Source organism: Pseudophryne corroboree, chromosome 7, assembly GCF_028390025.1.
Source record: "Pseudophryne corroboree isolate aPseCor3 chromosome 7, aPseCor3.hap2, whole genome shotgun sequence".
Classification (NCBI taxonomy): domain Eukaryota; kingdom Metazoa; phylum Chordata; class Amphibia; order Anura; family Myobatrachidae; genus Pseudophryne; species Pseudophryne corroboree.
In genome coordinates, this window is record NC_086450.1 from 289,608,764 (window position 1) to 289,628,160 (window position 19,397).

Below are 19,397 nucleotides of genomic sequence, written 5' to 3' on the forward strand. Positions count from 1 at the left end.
AAACTACTGGGGTCATAACTGCAGGGGCATTACCACTGGGGGCATAACTACTAGGGCTAAATGACTGGGGGCATTAGTACAGGCAACATTACTACTGGGGGCAATACTACACAGGGGCATTACCATTAAGGGCATTACTACTGGGGGCTCTTCTAATGAGGGCATTGTAAAGGGGGCACTTCATAAGGGGCATCATTCCTGGGGACATAAGGGGCACTACTATTGCGGGCATTGCATAAGGGGCACCACTACTATGGGGTCTATATAAGGGGCACTACCACTGTGGGCACTAACAGTACAGTGGACATTGCATAAGGAGCACTACTACTGTGGGCATTGTATAAGAAGCGCTATTGCAGTGGGCATTATGTTTATTACGGGGTGTAACTACTGTGGGCATTATTACTATTCTGTGACCACGCCCCTTTCTTTTTGAGACCACGCCTACGGCGCGTGCAATATCTTTGTTACATGGGCGCCGTGGGGTGGGGGGTGAGTTCCACCACCTCTGTAGGACCACTTTAAGCACTGGTGTCAATTGACCGTTTTCAGGAGTGTGCGGAAAAACGCAGGCGTGCCAGGAAAAACTCAGGCTTGACTGGGCGAACGCAGGGCGTGTTCGTGACGTCAAAACAGGAACTGAATAGTCTGAAGTGATCGCAAGTGCTGAGAAGGTCTGAAGCGACTCTGAAACTGCACAAAATTATTTTGTAGCCGCTCTGTGATCCTTTCGTTCGCACTTCTGCTAAGCTAAAATACACTCCCAGTGGGAGGCAGCATAGCGTTTGCACGGCTGCTAAAAACTGCTAGCGAGTGAACAACTCGGAATGACCACCAATGTGCACTGCAGGTGTGGCAGTTATAACGTGCAGAGAGAGTTAGATTTGGGTGGGTTATTTTGTTTCTGTGCAGGTTAAATAGTGGCTGCTTTATTTTTACACTGCAATTTAGATTTCAGTTTGAACACACCCCACCCAAATCTAACTCTCTCTGCACATGTTATATCTGCCCGCCGCCCTGCAGTGCACATCGGGGGTCATTCTGACCCGTTCGCTCGCTGCTTTTTATCGCAGCCGAGCGAACGGGTACCCACAGCGCATGCGCCCTCACCGTAGTGCGCCGCTGCATGCCAGACGGCTGAAGGCCGTAGCTGGGCTGCGATCGCCTCTGTCTGATTGACAGGCAGAGGCGGTCGCTGGGTGGGAAGGGGCGTAACGGCGGCATTTGGCAGCCGTTTCGTGGGCACAGTCCCGCCAACGCAGGCGTGGCTGGACCGTGCAGGGAGTGGCCCGCAGCGGCTGCGTGACGTCATACGCAGCCGCTGCGGGTCGGGGAGCGACGAGCGGGTCCCGGCCAGCACGCTAAAGCTGCGCTGGTCGGGAGCTGCTCTTGAAGTGCAAAGGCATCGCCGCTGTGCAATGCCTTTGCACTTCTGTGGGGGGGGGACGGCACTAACATGCGGAGCAGACTAGCCCTGTGCTGGGCGTCCCTACGCATGTCACTGTGAATGATCATAGCTGTGCTAAATTTAGCACAGCTACGATCATCTCGGAATGAGGGCCATGGTTTTGCTTAACTGCTAACAAATTTGCTGCTGCGATCATCTCTGAATTACCCCCTATGGGGGTCATTCCGAGTTGTTCGCTCGCAAGCTGCTTTTAGCAGCTTTGCACACGCTAAGCCGCCGCCTACTGGGAGTGTATCTTAGCTTATCAAAATTGCGAACGAAAGATTAGCAGAATTGCGAATAGACACTTCTTAGCAGTTTCTGAGTAGCTCCACACTTACTCGGCATCTGCGATCAGTTCAGTCAGTTTCGTTCCTGGTTTGACGTCACAAATACACCCAGCGTTCGCCCAGACACTCCCCTGTTTCTCCAGCCACTCCCGCGTTTTTCCCAGAACGGTAGCGTTTTTTCGCACACACCCATAAAACGGCCAGTTTCCGCCCAGAAACACCCACTTCCTGTCAATCACATTACGATCACCAGAACGAAGAAAAAACCCCGTAATGCCGTGAGTAAAATACCTAACTGCATAGCAAATTTACTTGGCGCAGTCGCACTGCGGACATTGCGCATGCGCATTAGCGACTAATAGCTCCATTGCGAGAAAAAAATAACGAGCGAACAACTCGGAATGACCCCCTATGGACGTAATTCTGAGTTGATCACAGCAGGAACTTTGGCCCTCATTCCGAGTTGTTCGCTCGCTAGCTACTTTTAGCAGAAATGCAAACAACAAGCAGCCGCCCTCTGGGAGAGTATCTTAGCATAGCAGAATTGCTAATGAAAGATTAGCAATTGCTAATGAAAGATTAGCAATTCTGCTAATATTGGGGGTTATTCCGAGTTGTTCGCTCGCAAGCTGCTTTTAGCAGCTTTGCACACGCTAAGCCGCCGCCTACTGGGAGTGAATCTTAGCTTATCAAACTTGCGAACGAAAGATTCTCAAAATTGCGAATAGACACTTCTTAGCAGTTTCTGAGTAGCTCCAGACTTACTCGGCATCTGCGATCAGTTCAGTCAGTGTCGTTCCTGGTTTGACGTCACAAACACACCCAGCGTTCGCCCAGACACTCCTCCGTTTCTCCAGCCACTCCCGCATTTTTCCCCAGAAACGGTAGCGTTTTTTCGCACACACCCATAAAATGGCCAGTTTCCGGCCAGAAACACCCACTTCCTGTCAATCACATTACGATCACCAGAACGAAGAAAAAACCTCGTAATGCCGTGAGTAAAATACCTAACTGCATAGCAAATTTACTTGGCGCAGTCGCACTGCGGACATTGCGCATGCGCATTAGCGACTAATCGCTCTGTTGCGAGAAAAAAATAACGAGCGAACAACTCGGAATGACCCCCATTAGCAGAATTGCTAACGAAAGCAATTTCCTTGCAGTTTCTGAGTAGCTCCAGACCTACTCCTAGATTGCGATCACCTCAGTCCGTTTAGTTCCTGGTTTGATGTCACAAACACGCCCTGCGTCCGGCCAGCCACTCCTCCGTTTCTCCAGCCACTCCTGCGTTTTTACCTGGCACGCCTGCGTTTTTTAGCACACTCCCTGAAAACGTCCAGTTTCCGCCCAGAAACACCCACTTCCTGTCAATCAGCAGAGCGATTGAAAAGCTTTGTGCGCCTGTGAGTAAAATAGCATAGTTTTGTGTAAATTTGCTTAGCGCGTACGCCCTGCTGTGCATACGCATGTGCAGAACTGCCGGATTTTAGCCTATTAGCAATTCTGCTAAAATTAGCAGCGAGCGAACAACTCGGAATGAGGGCCTTTGTTAGCAGTTGGGCAAAACCATGTGCACTGCAGGGGAGGCAGATATAACATGTGCAGAGAGAGATTGATGTGGGTGTGGTGAGTTCAATCTGCAATCTAAATTGCAGTGTAAAAATAAAGCAGCCAGTATTTACCCTGCACAGAAACAAAATAACCCACCCAAATCTAACTCTCTCTGCAAATGTTATATCTGCCCCCCCTGCAGTGCACATGAGGGGTCATTCCGAGTTGTTCGCTCGGTTAATTTTTTTGCATCGCAGCGATTTTCCGCTTAGTGCGCATGCGCAATGTCCACACTGCGACTGCGCCAAGTAAATTTGCTATGCAGTTAGGTATTTTACTCACGGTTTTTTCTTCGGTCTGGTGATCGTAATGTGATTGACAGGAAGTGGGTGTTTCTGGGCGGAAACAGGCCGTTTTATGGGTGTGTGCGAAAAAACGCTACCGTTTCTGGGAAAAACGCGGGAGTGGCTGAAGAAACGGAGGAGTGTCTGGGCGAACGCTGGGTGTGTTTGTGACGTCAAACCAGGAACGACAAGCACTGAACTGATCGCAGATGCCGAGTAAGTCTGGAGCTACTCAGAAACTGCTAAGAGGTGTGTGGTCGCAATTTTGAGAATCTTTCTTTCGCAATTTTAAGAAGCTAAGATTCACTCCCAGTAGGCGGCGGCTTAGCGTGTGTAAAGCTGCGAAAAGCAGCTTGCGAGCGAACAACTCGGAATGAGGGCCATGGTTTTGCCCAACTGCTAAAAAATTTCCTGCTGCGGTCAACTTGGAATTACCCCCAGTGTGACTAGGCTTCCTATATAGGAGCAAATAACTCCATGCATTCAGTATTTGATGGTATTTGGTCTTTAGATCTACACTAAAAAGGTCTGCAGAGTCAACAGGTCGACATGCATTAGGTCGGCAGGGTAAAAAGTAGTGATGTGCACCGGAAATTTTCGGGTTTTGTGTTTTGGTTTTGGATTCGGTTCCGCGGCCGTGTTTTGGATTCGGACGCGTTTTGGCAAAACCTTCTTGAAATTTTTTTGTCGGATTCGGGTGTGTTTTGGATTCAGGTGTTTTTTTACAAAACCCCCTCAAAAACAGCTTAAATCATAGCATTTGGGGGTCATTTTGATCCCATAGTATTATTAACCTCAATAACCATAATTTCCACTCATTTTCAGTCTATTCTGAACACCTCACACCTCACAATATTATTTTTAGTCCTAAAATTTGCAACGAGGTCGCTGGATGACTAAGCCAAGTGACCCAAGTTGCCGACACAAACACCTGGCCCATCTAGGAGTGGCACTGCAGTGTCAGACAAGATGGCACTTCAAAAAAATAGTCCCCAAACAGCACATGATGCAAAGAAAAAAAGAGGCGCAATGAGGTAGCTGTGTGACTAAGCTAAGTGACCCAAGTGGCCGACACAAACACCTGGCCCATCTAGGAGTGGCACTGCAGTGTCAGGCAGGATGGCACTTCAAAAAAATAGTCCCCAAACAGCACATGATGCAAAGAAAAAAAGAGGTGCCTGACTTAAACAAACCACCTCACCATCAGAATCCTCCTTGTCAATTTCCTCCTCAGCGCCAGCAACACCCATGTCCTCATCCTGGTGTACTTCAACAGTGACATCTTCAATTTGACTATCAGGAACTGGACTGCGGGTGCTCCTTCCAGCACTTGCAGGGGGCGTGCAAATGGTGGAAGGCGCCACCTCTTCCCGTCCAGTGTTGGGAAGGTCAGGCATCGCAACCGACACAATTGGACTCTCCTTGGGGATTTGTGATTTAGAAGAACGCACAGTTCTTTGCTGTGCTTTTGCCAGCTTAAGTCTTTTCATTTTTCTATCGAGAGAATGAGTGCTTCCATCCTCATGTGAAGCTGAACCACTAGCCATGAACATAGGTCAGGGCCTCAGCCGTTCCTTGCCACTCCGTGTCGTAAATGGCATATTGGCAAGTTTACGCTTCTCCTCAGACGCTTTTAATTTTGATTTTTGGGTCATTTTACTGAACTTTTGTGTTTTGGATTTTACATGCTCTCTACTATGACATTGGGCATCGGCCTTGGCAGACGACGTTGATGGCATTTAATCGTCTCGGCCATGACTAGTGGCAGCAGCTTCAGCACGAGGTGGAAGTGGATCTTGATCTTTCCCTATTTTACCCTCCACATTTTTGTTCTCCATTTTTTAATGTGTGGAATTATATGCCAGTATCAATAGCAATGGCCTACTACTATATATACTGCGCACAACTGAAATGCACCACAGGTATGGATGGATAGTATACTTGACGACACAGAGGTAGGTAGAGCAGTGGCCTACTGTACCGTACTGCTATATATTATATACTGATGGTTAGCAAACTGTGTGCAGGTGGCAGGTGGCCATTTTAAAAAAGGGGGTCCCGAAGTACTTACCCCCAGGGCCCCCCCTTAATCCGGCTCTGGGATACAGTGTGTGTTAGATACAGTGTAGGTTACAGTGCAGGGTGGATACAGTGCACGTCAAATACAGTGTGGAATACAGTGTGGTTTGGATACAGTGCAGTTTACAGTGTGGGTCAGATAAAGAGCAGGTTAGACCAGTGTGGGTTTGCTACAGTGCAAGGTCAGATACACTGTGGTCAGTGCAAGGTCAGATACACTGTGGTCAGTGCAAGGTCAGATACACCGGCATGGGGGGTTCAGTTGTTGTCAGTTATGCGGGTGTCCCAGTGGTGTCCTCATTGCTGGGGAGCCGACGGTGTCCTCATTTCATTGGTGCCGGCAGTATAGGCAGTGTGGGTGTCCCAGTGCTAAAAAAATTGTGGCCCTCATTCCGAGTTGTTCGCTCGCAAGGCGAATGTAGCAGAGTTACACACGCTAAGCCGCCGCCTACTGGGAGTGAATCTTAGCTTCTTAAAATTGCGACCGACGTACGCGCAATATTGCGATTACAAACGAGTTAGCAGTTTCTGAGTAGCTTCAGACTTACTCTGCCTGTGCGATCAGTTCAGTGCTTTTCGTTCCTGGCTGACGTCATAAACACACCCAGCGTTCGCCCAGGCACTCCCACCGTTTCTCCGGCCACTCCTGCGTTTTTTCCGGAAACGGTAGCGTTTCCAGCCACACGCCCCTAAAACGCCGTCCATCCGCCCAGTAACACCCATTTCCTGTCAATCACAATGCGAACGTCGGAGCGATGAAAATGCCGTGAGTAAACTTACTTTCATCATAGTAAAGTTACTTGGCGCAGTCGCAGTGCGAACATTGCGCATGCGCACTAAGAGAATTCTCACTGCGATGCGATGAAAATCTCCGAGCGAACAACTCGGAATGAGGGCCTGTGTCGGCAGTGCAGATGCCCCAGTGATGTCCTCAGTGCAGAGATGCAGACGGTGTCCTCATTGCAGGAGTGTTGGAAGTGCGGGTGTCACAGTGGTGTTCTTAGTAGGGGTGCAGATGGTGTCATCATTGCAAGGGTGCCGGCAGGGGTGCCGACTGTGTCGGCAGTGCGTATGCAGCAGTGGAGTCCTCAGTGCAGGGTTGCTGGCAGTGTCGGCAATGCGGGAGTGCCGGAGGTGTCCTCAGTGTAGTAGTGGAATACAGTGTGGTTTGGATACAGTGCAGTTTACAGTGTGGGTCAGATAAAGTGCAGGTTGGACCAGTGTGGGTTGGCTACAGTGCAAGGTCAGATACACTGTGCATTGGATACAGGGCGAGATACAGTGCAGGTCGGATACAACAATAGTGCACTTACTGTGGCAGTGGATGTTGGCATTGTCCTTAGTGCGGGGTTGTCAGCAGTACAGGGGTGTCTTCAATGTAAGGAAGCCAGGGTGTCGGCAGTGTGAGGGTTCCGGCAGTGTCCTCAATGTGGGTATACCAGCAGTGTCGGCAGTGGGGGGTGACGGCAATGTCCTCAGTGTGAGGGTGTTGGTGGTGTTGGCAATGCGTGGTGCCGGTGGTGTCCTCAATGTGGGGATGCCAGCAGTGATGGCAGTGTGAGGGTGTCGACGGTGTCCACAATGTGGGTATGCTGGCTGTCGGCATGAGGGTTCAGTTGTTGTCAGCAATCCGGGTGTCCCAGTGGTTTCCTCATTGCTGGGGTGCATACAGTGTTCTCATTGCATGGGTGCCAGCAGTTTAGGCAGTGTGGGTGTCCCAGTGCTGTCTTCAGTGCATGGGTGCCGATGGTGTCGGCAGTGCAGGTGCCCCAGTGATGTCCTCAGTGCAGGGGTGCAGACGGTGTCATCATTGCAAGGGTGCCGACTGTGTCGTCAGTGTGTGTGCCCCAGTGGTGTCCTCAGTGCAAGGTTGCTGGTAGTGTCGGTAATGTGGGAGTGCCAGAGGTGTCCTGAGTGCAGGAGTGCTGGCAGTGTCCTCAGTGCAGGGGTGCTGACGGTGTTGGCAGTGCGTGTGCCCCAGTGGTGTCCTCAGTGCAGAGTTGCTGGCAGTGTCGGCAATTTGGGAGTGCCGGAGGTGTCTGTAATGCTGGAGGTGTCCTCAGTGCAGAAGTGCCAGCAGTGTTCTCAGTGCAGGGGTGCTGGCAGTGTGGGAGTGTCCCCGGCTGCAGCAGGCGCTGTTGGCTGTGTGGGTGCCCGCTGCAGTCAGTGCCATTGTCAGTGCCAGATGCTAGAGGTCATAATTGACCTTTGGTGTCTGTGCGGCGCTATGGGAGAGACGTCATGACATCTCTCCCATAGATCGGAGGAGCGGGCGGCCAGAGATGGAGCAGCAGCAGCAGTCGGGAAGCAGGAGCCGGGCTGATGAGTATTGTATGTTTGGTTTTTTTAGTGTGTGTAAGCGGCGCTACTAGGGGGCACATCAGGTGCCCCAATTGTAGTCCACGTGGATCATAAAGTATGAAAAAGGTCAAAAGATGAAAAAAAAATTGAAAAACGCATGTCAACCTTTTTCCATGTCAACCGTTCGCCCATGTCGACAATTTCAGGTGTCGACCTAATGTGTATCGACCTAAGTAGTGTCGACCTTTGTGGTGTCGACCTGGAGTCCGGATACCAGGTCTAGAACCGGCCCTGCTGAGAATTGAGCATTTTAAATACTGTGGGATGTAACTGACATTGCACATATCTTCTGAATGGGTGCAGAATGTGTGTGTGCTGTGGGGGTAGCGCCAAAGGAAACTTTCGCTCTGGGCGCCACAAGGTCTACAACCGTCCTTGCTGAGAATTGTGCATTTTAAATACTGTGGGATATAACGGACAGTACACATACTGTATCTCCTGAATGCAGTGGCATCACAAGCCGGGTGCTGGCCACACCCCGGTGTGACGCCTAGAAGGGGTGACACCAATCTGTGGGCTCTTCCACAATGACAGGAGCCAGGTGCTGGAGTGTGAAATTCTGCTATAGCACCTGGTTCTGTCATAGAAGAGGAGCCGACAGCGCTGCAGACAGTCTCCGGGGGCAGTCCAGTACAGCCCTGCATCTCCGGAGATGCTGGGCACATCCCCGGAGTGTTGACCCGCAAGGCCATGCCCCCTTTCTTTGTGGCCATGCCCACTTTTTGCCGTGAGCGTGCCTCCGGCGTGCTGGCATATCAAGGGTGTGCACTGGGTGTCACTACACCCAGTGATGCCTCTGCCTGAATGGATGCAGAAGCCAAACATCTGAGTTTGCCCGCCATGTCACCAATACATCAGCAGAACACAGCCATTGTAGAGATGTGGTTTCTGTTTTCCCACTGCCCCACTGGCATACACAGTTGTAATATATAGTTAGAACATTATAAAGGAAAAATAATTGTAAGAGGCACCACCAGAACCGGCCCTAACCAATATGATGCCCTCGGCAAGATTTTGGCTGGTGCCCCCTGGCACCGCCACTAGTTCCGCCTCTGACCCTGCACCCCTTACCCAGCACCATCACCCCTCACCCATAGCAGTTCTCATTCTGGTGTTCCTACCCCCTATATTTTAAATAGGAACAGTGTGCATATTCAGTGCACAGCCCACATTTTATCATGCAATAGTGTCCTTAATTCACGTTACATCGCACAGTAGTACCATTTTACCTTGTAAACGTTAGTCCTCACAGTAGTGCCCCTTATTCACATTACATCACAATGAATTGCTTCTTATTCCCATTACATCACACCATATTGCTCTTTATTCATATTAGACCACACAGTAGTACCCTTTCTATACATTACGCCACACAGTAGAGCACCTTATACACATAATACCACACAGTAATGCCCCCCTACACATATGACACACATTATTAATGTCCTTATAAACATAATGCGCACATTATGCCAACCTTTATTAATGCCCTTATACACATAATGACACACATAATGTCCCTTTTACATATGCTGCACATTATTAGTGCACTTATACACATGATGGCACATATAGTGACCCTTACACATATGCCGTACATTATTAATGCCTTTATACATATGGCACACATAATGCCCCTTACACATATGCAGAATACTACTGCACAACCAACCCACCTGCACCCAGCACTCACATGGCCGCTAACACTGTGACCTCTGCCTCTGCTTGGATACAGATGTGTCCTCAAACATCTTGCCTCAATATGCCATGCAGCAGGAGATGCCTGGCGTGAGTCAGCTGGCACCTCTGCTAATGTTGGGGCAGCTTTTTTTGATGAAAATGCATCTTATTTGTATTACTATGTGGCCGGGATGCACAAGCAGCTTCTGCTGATTAAATTGATTTGTGGCATGCCTATATTCTGTGTGTGACTGTGACTGTATCTGCATACAAAATGCTATGTTACAGTGATTTCCAGGAATACACTGTAACATAGCATTTCATATGCAGATACAGCCACAGTCATTCACAGAATATAGGCATGCCACATATCATTTTAATCAGCAGAAGCTGCTTGTGCCCTAGGCATTTGCCTAATTTGCCTATGCCTTAGGCCGGCTCTGGGTACCACTGAGGTACAGCAGGAGCAGTAAGGTGAGGGGCACATGCTGAGATGCTGCAGGAGCAGTGAGATGAGAGGCACTGCTGAAATGCTGCAGCAGCAGTGATCTTAGAGGCACCACTGAGGAACTGAAGGGGCAGCAAGGCAGGGGCAATGAAGTAGGAATGTAGAAAAGAAACCAAAGCAGTATATCAGCAACCTGGTGCCAAACTCTCTATCCACTAGAAAGAGAAGAAGATCTGGAAATGTGTTGCCAGCCTCAGGTGGTTTAAAAAAGACACAGAATGCTGATAAGTCCGGTCATATCAAGTGGTCTGATGCTGCTGAACTGGATTGACCACTGCAGGTTATACTTACCTACTCTTCTGGAATGGCAGGGATGCTCCTAAAAATTGAGTGGCACTCCCGGTCACCTGGAAAAGTGGGCAAGTCTCCCGCATTCTGTTTGCACACCCACACCGCCTGGCTCACCCCTGTTCATGAAGGAAAAGTGGGTGGAGGATGACGAGATTCATGCTGTATTGCGTCATTGTATCCCCACCCCCGCTTTACAATGCTGGCAATGTGGACATTGTATAGCAGAAGGAGGGGCAGCGATGATGCAATCACATCCCCATGTCCTGAACCGCCCCCTACTCTGGAAATATGCCCCCCTATTGTGCCGACCTGGGGAGGGAGCATCCATAAAGTTGGAAAGTATGCTGTAGGTGTTACATCATCGGTAAGATTGCGGGGACCCATGGAACAAAGAATGTTGTCACCTGCTGGATGCTATGAGCACAGGCAGGCCAGGTGCCGCAAAGAACAGGCTAGGCAGCCGAACAGGTAAACAGACACTAGGCAGCAGTCCCTTATTTAAAAGACCAGGATCAGCCAGGAGCTCAACATGATCATCCCATCAGGACTCTAGTGATGTCACCAGTGGGAATGAGAGCCAGGAGGCAGGAGTCGGGCAGGGACTCCAAGATGGTGCTGGCATCCAAGAAAAGTTTAGAGGTGAGTGGAGCTCCATTCCTGGGGAAGGTGCGGCTGACGGGGCTCAACAGGAGAGTCTAACTCACAGGGCAGAGGCGGCAGGTTGGCAGTCGCAGCCGGAGTCTCAAATAGATCAGTACAGAAGAAAGCGGAGCTGATGAGAAATGTGTCCGTTATCTGTGCCAGGCAGGCCATTCCTTCCTTTTTCTGGCAGGCAGCCACAGCGGGCTGCCCCCTCAGGTCCCAGCGACGTAAGACAGCTGCCTAATGAAAGCGCCAACCCTGGTTGTACAGTTGCTGTATGAACAATGTATCAGTCATCTGGCTGGCCGAACACACTGAACAATTTGCACCACATCATTCACAACATCTTCCCATCTGATGTTCAGCACAGAAGATGAGAATGTCAAGATTTGATGTGGATGGATCTTGTTTCTTGTGGTAGGGCTGTGTGGTGCTGGGTTTGAGGATGGCGTGACTTTAGGAGGCTTTATATAGTTTCTTCGCATCAGAGACTGAAGTGTTAGCTACTATGGAGAAGTAACAGTGGGAGTACATAAACTAACACCAGGTAGTTGGCCCAAGAAAGGGTCGCTGAGTCTTACCCCATTGGTGGTATTCTTAGGGAACCCCGCAAGGGAATTTAGTCTTAGCTGCACTCAATGTGCCGGTCGTGACCCTCTGTCTGGGTCATCCGAGTTAGCACTAGAAGTGAATAATTTGAGATTCACCATTGGTAGCAAATATTGGACTTGCACCAATGGTAGAGAATATCGGACTTGCACCAATGGTAGAGAATATCAGACTTGCACCGATGGTAGAGGATATTGGACTTGCACTCTTGATAGAGAATATAGGACTTGCACCGATGGTAGAGAATATAGGACTTGCACTGATGGTAGAGAATATCGTACTTGCACTGGTGGTAGAGATTTTGGACTTGCACCTATGGTAGAGAATATCGGACTTTCACCAATGGTAGAGTATATTCAACATGCACTTTTGATAGAGAATATCAGATTTGCACCGATGGTAGAAAATTTTGGACTTACATCAATGATAGAGAATATTGGACTTGCACCAATGGCAGAGAACCCAGGAACCAGATAGGATTGCTGGAGAGCACAGAGACAATGCTCACACGCAGAGCTGTGTGACTTATGGCACTGACAACCTTGGCCTGGCAAACCAGGAATCTGTATAATCAAGGGTTGTTCTGGATTTGCTGGAAGTATCAGCTAGGCTCCAGACTGGACAGGATTGGTCAGAATCAAATCACCAGATACAAGATGGCGACGTCCATGCGGCTGGTCTGTCGGGAACTGTACATGTGGAATGCCAGCAGCACACGCTGAACCTCACTCTGCACATACACATGCTCCATGCGAGGCAATCGTGGAATCCTGCTCTGTGAACCACAGTGCGGAATCCACGGAACCTGGCTGCAGAAGCAATCACCGCTGCACAAATCCCACACCTTCTGACTGTAACAGCCCTCCAGCATCTGACCAGCGATCGACCAGGTATGAAAGAAGGTCGGGTTTTGGGAGCATTACCCTGAGCCGTGACAGAGAGGTTGTGATGAACGACGCATGTTAACATGCGATTGCACATAGACATTAGACAATCTGGACAATACATTGTTCCAATTCACCTCAAAATGACAAATCGTCCAATATATTGTCTGATGTGTACACACAGCCTAAGAATGAGAGTAAAGTAGACAAGTTGTTTGCTATTTGGTTGACATATATCCTCCCCAGTAAGAATGCTTTTCAAATGGCCATTCATCTGACTTCCCGGTATGGGTGGTATTCAGTATACTGGTTGTTGGGATCCCGGCGCACAGTATACAAGCGCCGTAATCCCGACACCTGGCATACCGACACCTTTTCTCCCTCTTGGGGGTCCACGAACCCCCTGGAGGGAGAATAGATAAAGTGGCGCGCCACTGTGCCCGCAAGGGGCTCATTTGCGCTCGCCAAACTGTCGGCAAGCCGGCGGTCGGGATCCCGGGGCCAGTATGCTGGGCGCCGGGAACCCATTCGTCGGCAACTCATACTACACCACCTTGTATAACATGGAGATATTACATTCAGAAAGACCCCCCTTTTGAATTGCTGTTCTCCAGGTGTATATTCTCTGCTCCACAATGTTGGCCATTTCCTCCTTGACTCTGACCCCCTGTCAGGGTGTGAAATGCGTGTGTGGTTCGCTCTTTTCGGATAACTTTGTATCAGAAATTGTACATCACAGGTTCATATGTACCGTTATTTAGTACTGTCACCTCACTTATTGTTCATCTTTTATACCGTATCGTATGTATTGTAGGCAGTTCTAAAATAAAATATTTTTATTTCCTTTTGGTCTACGGTGTTCCTAAATGAATTAAAAAGAAACACAGGCGAAGAAAAATGCCCGATAACAGCCCCGTTTTCATCCGAAAATGGGGCTATTTCACCCAAAAACACACAGGTTTCACTGAACCTGTGTGTTTACGGGTGTAACTGCACTCGTTATGGGCAGAGCTAATTAAATAGCCCGACCGCAGCACCCGAAGAAACATCGGGGTTTTTTACTCCTGATGTCTCTTCGGAGGCAAATTGAATATCCCCCTTAGACTTGGGTGGGTTATATTGTTTCTGTGCAGGGTAAATACTGGCCAACACAGCAATTTAGATTTCAGTTTGAACACACCCCACCCAAATCTAACTCTCTGTGCACATGTTACATCTGCCCCTCCTGCAGTGCACACGGTTTTGACCAATTGCTTACTTTTTGGTTTTGCTAACAAACCTGAATAAGGCCCTATATACTATACCTTGTAGAGTGATAAAGTGGACAGAGGTAAAGTACCAGCCAATCAGCTCCTAACTGCTATGTTACAGGCTGTGTTTGAAAAATGACAGTTAGGAGCTGGTTGGTTGGTACTTTATCTTCTTCCACTTTATCACTCTCCAAGGCTTAGTAAATAGACCTATAGTGGGAAATGTAATAAACATTGTAAAGAGTGTTGAACCAATCAGCTTCTAGCTAACAAGTACATTCTATAAAATAATAGGAAGAAACTGATCGGTTACTACTGTATACACAATTTCTTTATTTACAATCTCCATAGAACATGTGCTTATATGCTGTGTTACATCCTGACATGCAGTCTCATGTAGCTGATCTTCAGAATAATTGTACATAGCCAGCACTTTTCCAGGAGAGATAATCACAGAAGTCGTGTTTGGGTGTAACTGAGAACTGACCAATAGTAGTGGCACAGTGCCAGGAATTATGACCCTTCCTCTATATAACGTGAGTGACCCAAGAAACAGGTCACACTTCTCAGGTCTCCATCTCAGGTTCAGTGACCACTCACCACAAAGATGACTTTCTCCGCTGCTGAGAAGGCTGCACTTGTGGCCATTTGGGGTAAAGCCTCCGGAAATGTGAATGCGCTTGGTGCTGAAGCTTTGGAAAGGTAACATGACAATCTTAAATGCTCTTACAGTATTTACTAAATTGCAGATTTTTATAAGTGGAGATGTTGCCCATAGCAACCAATCAAATTCTAGCTATTATATTCTAGTAGGTGCTAGATAAATGATTAGTAGAATCGGATAGGTTGCTATGTGCAACATCCCCACTTTCTAAAAACCCGCACTTTAGTAAATATACCTCTTAGTGTAATATAGGATAATAAAGAATGTATTTAAAAGTGATTTGACTATTATTTTAAGTTTAATATTTTACATGATAAATATACTAAACATAATGAAATATCTTATTCGTTCATGACTTGTTTTCTATAACATTAAAAAAAAAGTAAAGATGTCAACTTGATTAATTACTGACTGAGTTATTAGAATCTTCTATTCTTCATTAAATGTTGACTTTTGATTTTAGGATGTTTCTGAGCTTCCCTCAGACCAAGACTTATTTCAACCACTTTGATCTGAGCCACGGATCTGCTGATCTCCAGTCCCATGGGGGTAAGGTCCTCTCTGCCCTTGGAGATGCTGCTAAGCATCTGGACAACTTAGAAGGAGCCCTGTCCAAGCTGAGCGACCTGCATGCATACAACCTGAGAGTGGACCCAGGAAACTTCAAGGTGCGTCACATGATCAATGAATGTTTTCAATTTGTTAACAAAGCCCCCCACCAAAAAAGTTTGGCTGACAAGGATATTGTAATTAATTTAGGGTATTTTGGGGTGGGTGAACTTAAAAATGAAAATCGTTTTTTAAATTGGCTCTGCAGTTGTATGCTCATTCACCTATCCTTAATATTCCATGCAGCGTGACGTGCCCAGTGTGAGTGAGTCACCAGGTCCAATGCAACTCTGCTAGTGTCGGGCATCTTTTTTGCAGAAATAACATCTTAGTCTTAACAAGATGCAACTACAATAGGACGCTGATTAGTTTGATATATGACACTTGTATATCTGCGTGTGACTGAGTCTGTATACGGAGCACAACTGAACTTATATTAGAAAAAAGCTGCGGCTGCTACATTGTAGCACTTCGTATACAGATTCAAAGACTCAGTCGCACAGATACTGTATACGAGTTTCAAACTAATCAGAACAGTTTCCTGGTGCATCCTAACCACATCACAATGCAACTGAGATCCATTTTTGGAAAAAAAGATGCCCAGCGCTAGCAGAGTCTTACAGGACCTGGCGCACCGAGAGTAGCTGTTTGGCATGAATGCAGCAATGATGTATGAGGACACCTCTGTAGTTCTTAAGATAATAGATACTCTCAATATCTACCAAAACATTCTAGAAGGTGAAACACGCTAAACTTCTAGGGGGGAAATTCAATTAGCCCCCGAAGAGACTTCGGGAGTAAAAACCCAAGAGTTTCTTCGGGTTTTGCGGTCGGCCTATTCGATTTGACCGGCCGTTAAAAAGTGCATTTTCACCCGAAAATACACAGGTTCAGTGAAACCTGAGTGTTTTTAGATGAAATAGCCGAAATGGGGCTGTTATCGGGGACATCGCTATGCCTGCCGGAGGCAGATGAAACAAAATCCCAGATTAGCTGCGGCATGCGCCGGGTTATCGGGACTAATTAGATAGCCCCCCGGTGATACTTTTACACCTGCAGTCAGTGCGGGTAATTGAATATTCCCCTAGGTGTTCACTCCGCAATAATTCTAGATTATTCCCACTCCATACATAAGTGATTGACTATCAAACCAGCAGCCAGTTGACAGTCGGCAGTTTTGTTTTCTTTTTTTCTTTTTTTTTGCTTCTCATGAGTGCATCTCAAAAGCAAAGCTAGGTACACACTATACAATTATCTTGCAGATAATCTGCCAGATCTAGCTGGTTGAAATTAAAATCTGGTAATGGATGAGATGAAATGCCAATCGACCATTTGCTCCCAAACACTGGAAAGCTAACAAAACCTGTTGTTCATACAAATTGTTTAAACACAAATTTAACCAACTTGGATGAACAACTGATTTTGTCCATTTTGCAGTTTTTGGGAGCAAATGGTTGATTGCCATTTGCTCTCATCCATTACCAGGTTTTCATTCCAACCAGCTAAATCTGGCAGATTATCTAACAGATAATTGTGTAATGTGTACCTAGTCTTATGGTGCCCATACACTTCTACGATGCCCTGCAACGTGAAATCGCGGGGTATCGCACCGGCAGTTCAGGTGCGATTAAATCGCACCTGAACGGCCAAAGTGATTACCATGCGATCATGCGATAGATTGCATGGTAATTATGTGATAAGCGCGTCACCGCCGAGTGGGAGCAACCTTTGGCCACTCCCGGCGGGTGCCCATCATGCATCGCAGTGCGATATATTGAATGTGTTTTTAAAAACACATGCGATCGCACTGTGGTGCGATAAATATTAAGTGCAGCACTTAATATCTTGCGATGCGATATTCGACCGGCACATCGTGTCGCATGGTACCTAAAATGAGCATACAATCCTTCGATTTATCTCACAGATACGGTGAAAATTGAAGGATTGTATGCCCTATCGCACAAGTGTATGGGCTATATTATGGCCCCTACACACTGGCAGATAGCAGTGAACGATATGATCGTTCTCGTTCATTAATAAATGAAAACTCGTTCATATCATTCAGTGTGTAGGCACCAACAATGAAAGATGTGCGGCCCCGCACTCGTTCATCATTGGTGCCCTGTCGCTTATGCATGCAGGCCAAAATGCCAATATGGACAATCTCATCCATATTAGCATGCACTGCTATGGAGCCGGGTGACGGGGGGAGTAAAGAAACTTCACTCCCACCATCACCCCCTCCCCGTGCCGCCGGCTCATCCACCAGCCGTATTGGCCATCGGCATTGGCGTTTCTATAATGGGTGCAATGTGTGCGGTGCACACGGGCCTCTGGGTCCAGGGGGGCCCACACCGCACACATTGCACCCATTTAAATACTTACCTAACCAGAGTCCAGCGGCGGGCGCAGCGTCCGCGGTGGAAATCGCCACCAAAATGCCCGCCACGCATGCACAGTAGCCAAATTGGTCTCCGGATCATGGCGGGCACATTGCCAGAGTCTACAGCGCCGTTCAGAGGAGGGGGCCCACCCGGAGGTGCACGCGGGCCCCCTCCTCTGTAGAAATGCCCCTGGCCATCGGGCACCTCAGCGGCACATCGCCGTTTGTGTAGGGCCCATTAGAGCCAGTGTAGCAAAACCGATATTCGGAATCAGCAGCACAAAGTTACCCCCAAAATGCTCTAATATGACTGCCAATAAAATGAGTGTTAATCATTTTAATACTTCTTAATATGCTCACTAACATGGAATTATGCAAATTCTTTTAAATATATATTTATGTGTCATTATTAGAGGCATTTTGCACACTGTACATAATATTTTATTAAGCAGTATTTCAGAAATGTTTCATTTTCTACATTGTTAGTTTAGTATATGTAACAGTAAATTTATGTACAAAAAAAGTGTTTGACCGCATTTAGATATGATTGTTTATTGAGTTATTGGGGTAAATATAACAGGGTCCGACTTGCCAGAGATACCGGATTTCATCCGAGAATGGCTACATTTTTAAAGCAGCAATCATTTATAAGGCAAAACCAGGTTGGTGTTGCCTTGTAAATGATTGCTGCTTTATAAATATAGCCATACTCGGATCAAATCCCGGACCTCTGGCAACTCGCACCCTAATATATTTACCACCTTGATGATATTTTAGCTAAAACCTCATGTGATAGTGACTGACATAAATGTGTCTTGCAGCTGCTCTCTCACTCCATCCTGGTTGTTCTGGCTGCTCACTTCCCGGCTGACTTTGATGCAACCGCCCATGCTGCCTGGGACAAGTTCATCGCTGCTGTGTCCACTGTTCTTACCTCCAAATACAGATAATCCCAATGCTTGTAGCTTCTGTCTCTTGTATGATGTAAGAGATGTCAAACACTGCTGGAAGTATAATAAAAGATTTCATTTCAAAATATACATTCTGCTTCATACTGTAACATTATATTCTTATCATGGCTGTCTAAGTAGAGTATATACTATATATGGGAAGACAGCCCAGCATTACTGGGTTGTGAGTCTTACATTATTGCACAACTCTGAAGAAATTGCATATTGAATGTGTGCATTGTAAAGAAGGGATATTTAACATGCAGCCTCTCCAGCTGTTGTGGAACTATAGGGGTAATTCAGAGTTGATCGTACATGCAGTGGTGCTGAGAGAGGGTGGGGGAGAGTGTACAATTACCCAGGTCTAATAGCGGGGCCCAGCGGGGGCCCCGGGCTTCCTCCCCATTAACTTGCAGCAGCAGCTGCAGCTTTTCTCCTCAGCCCATCTGAGCTAGTCTATGGCCATGGTGGCAGTTAAAATACCATTTTCTTCTGTATGGCCACACCTCATGAGATTTGGTCACGCCCCCTGCAAAGTACCTGGGCCCAGCCAGGCTCTCTACTGCCCTGTGTATATGTGCTAAATTTAGCACATCTACGATCATTTTACTCTGACATGCGGGGTAACGCCCAGCACAGGGCCAGTCCTCCCCGCATGTCAGGCCTTCCCCCCCACATGTCAGGCCCTGCCCCCCCCCCCCACAGGTACAAAAGCCTCGCATGGCAGCGATGCTTTTGTACCTGATGAGCAGCTCCCTGCCTGCGCAGCTCCTTTGCTCTGGCAAGGAGCTACCCACCACGTTCCGGGTCGCAGTGGCTGCATGTGATGTCACGCAGCCACTGCGGCCCCCCCCC

At 47.7% G+C, this 19,397-nt stretch overlaps 1 protein-coding gene across 1 annotated transcript; it reads left to right on the top strand.

Annotated features, from left to right (window-relative positions):
* Positions 1-14,543: 14,543 nt before the first annotated feature.
* On the top strand, positions 14,544-18,589 carry LOC134943599 (hemoglobin subunit alpha-3-like). The gene is made up of 3 exons (XM_063932355.1): positions 14,544-14,638; positions 15,064-15,268; positions 18,414-18,589. Exons 1-3 carry the CDS (start codon positions 14,544-14,546, stop codon positions 18,540-18,542), a joined length of 429 nt encoding a protein of 142 aa, XP_063788425.1. The 3' UTR covers positions 18,543-18,589.
* The last annotated feature ends 808 nt before the right edge of the window (positions 18,590-19,397 follow it).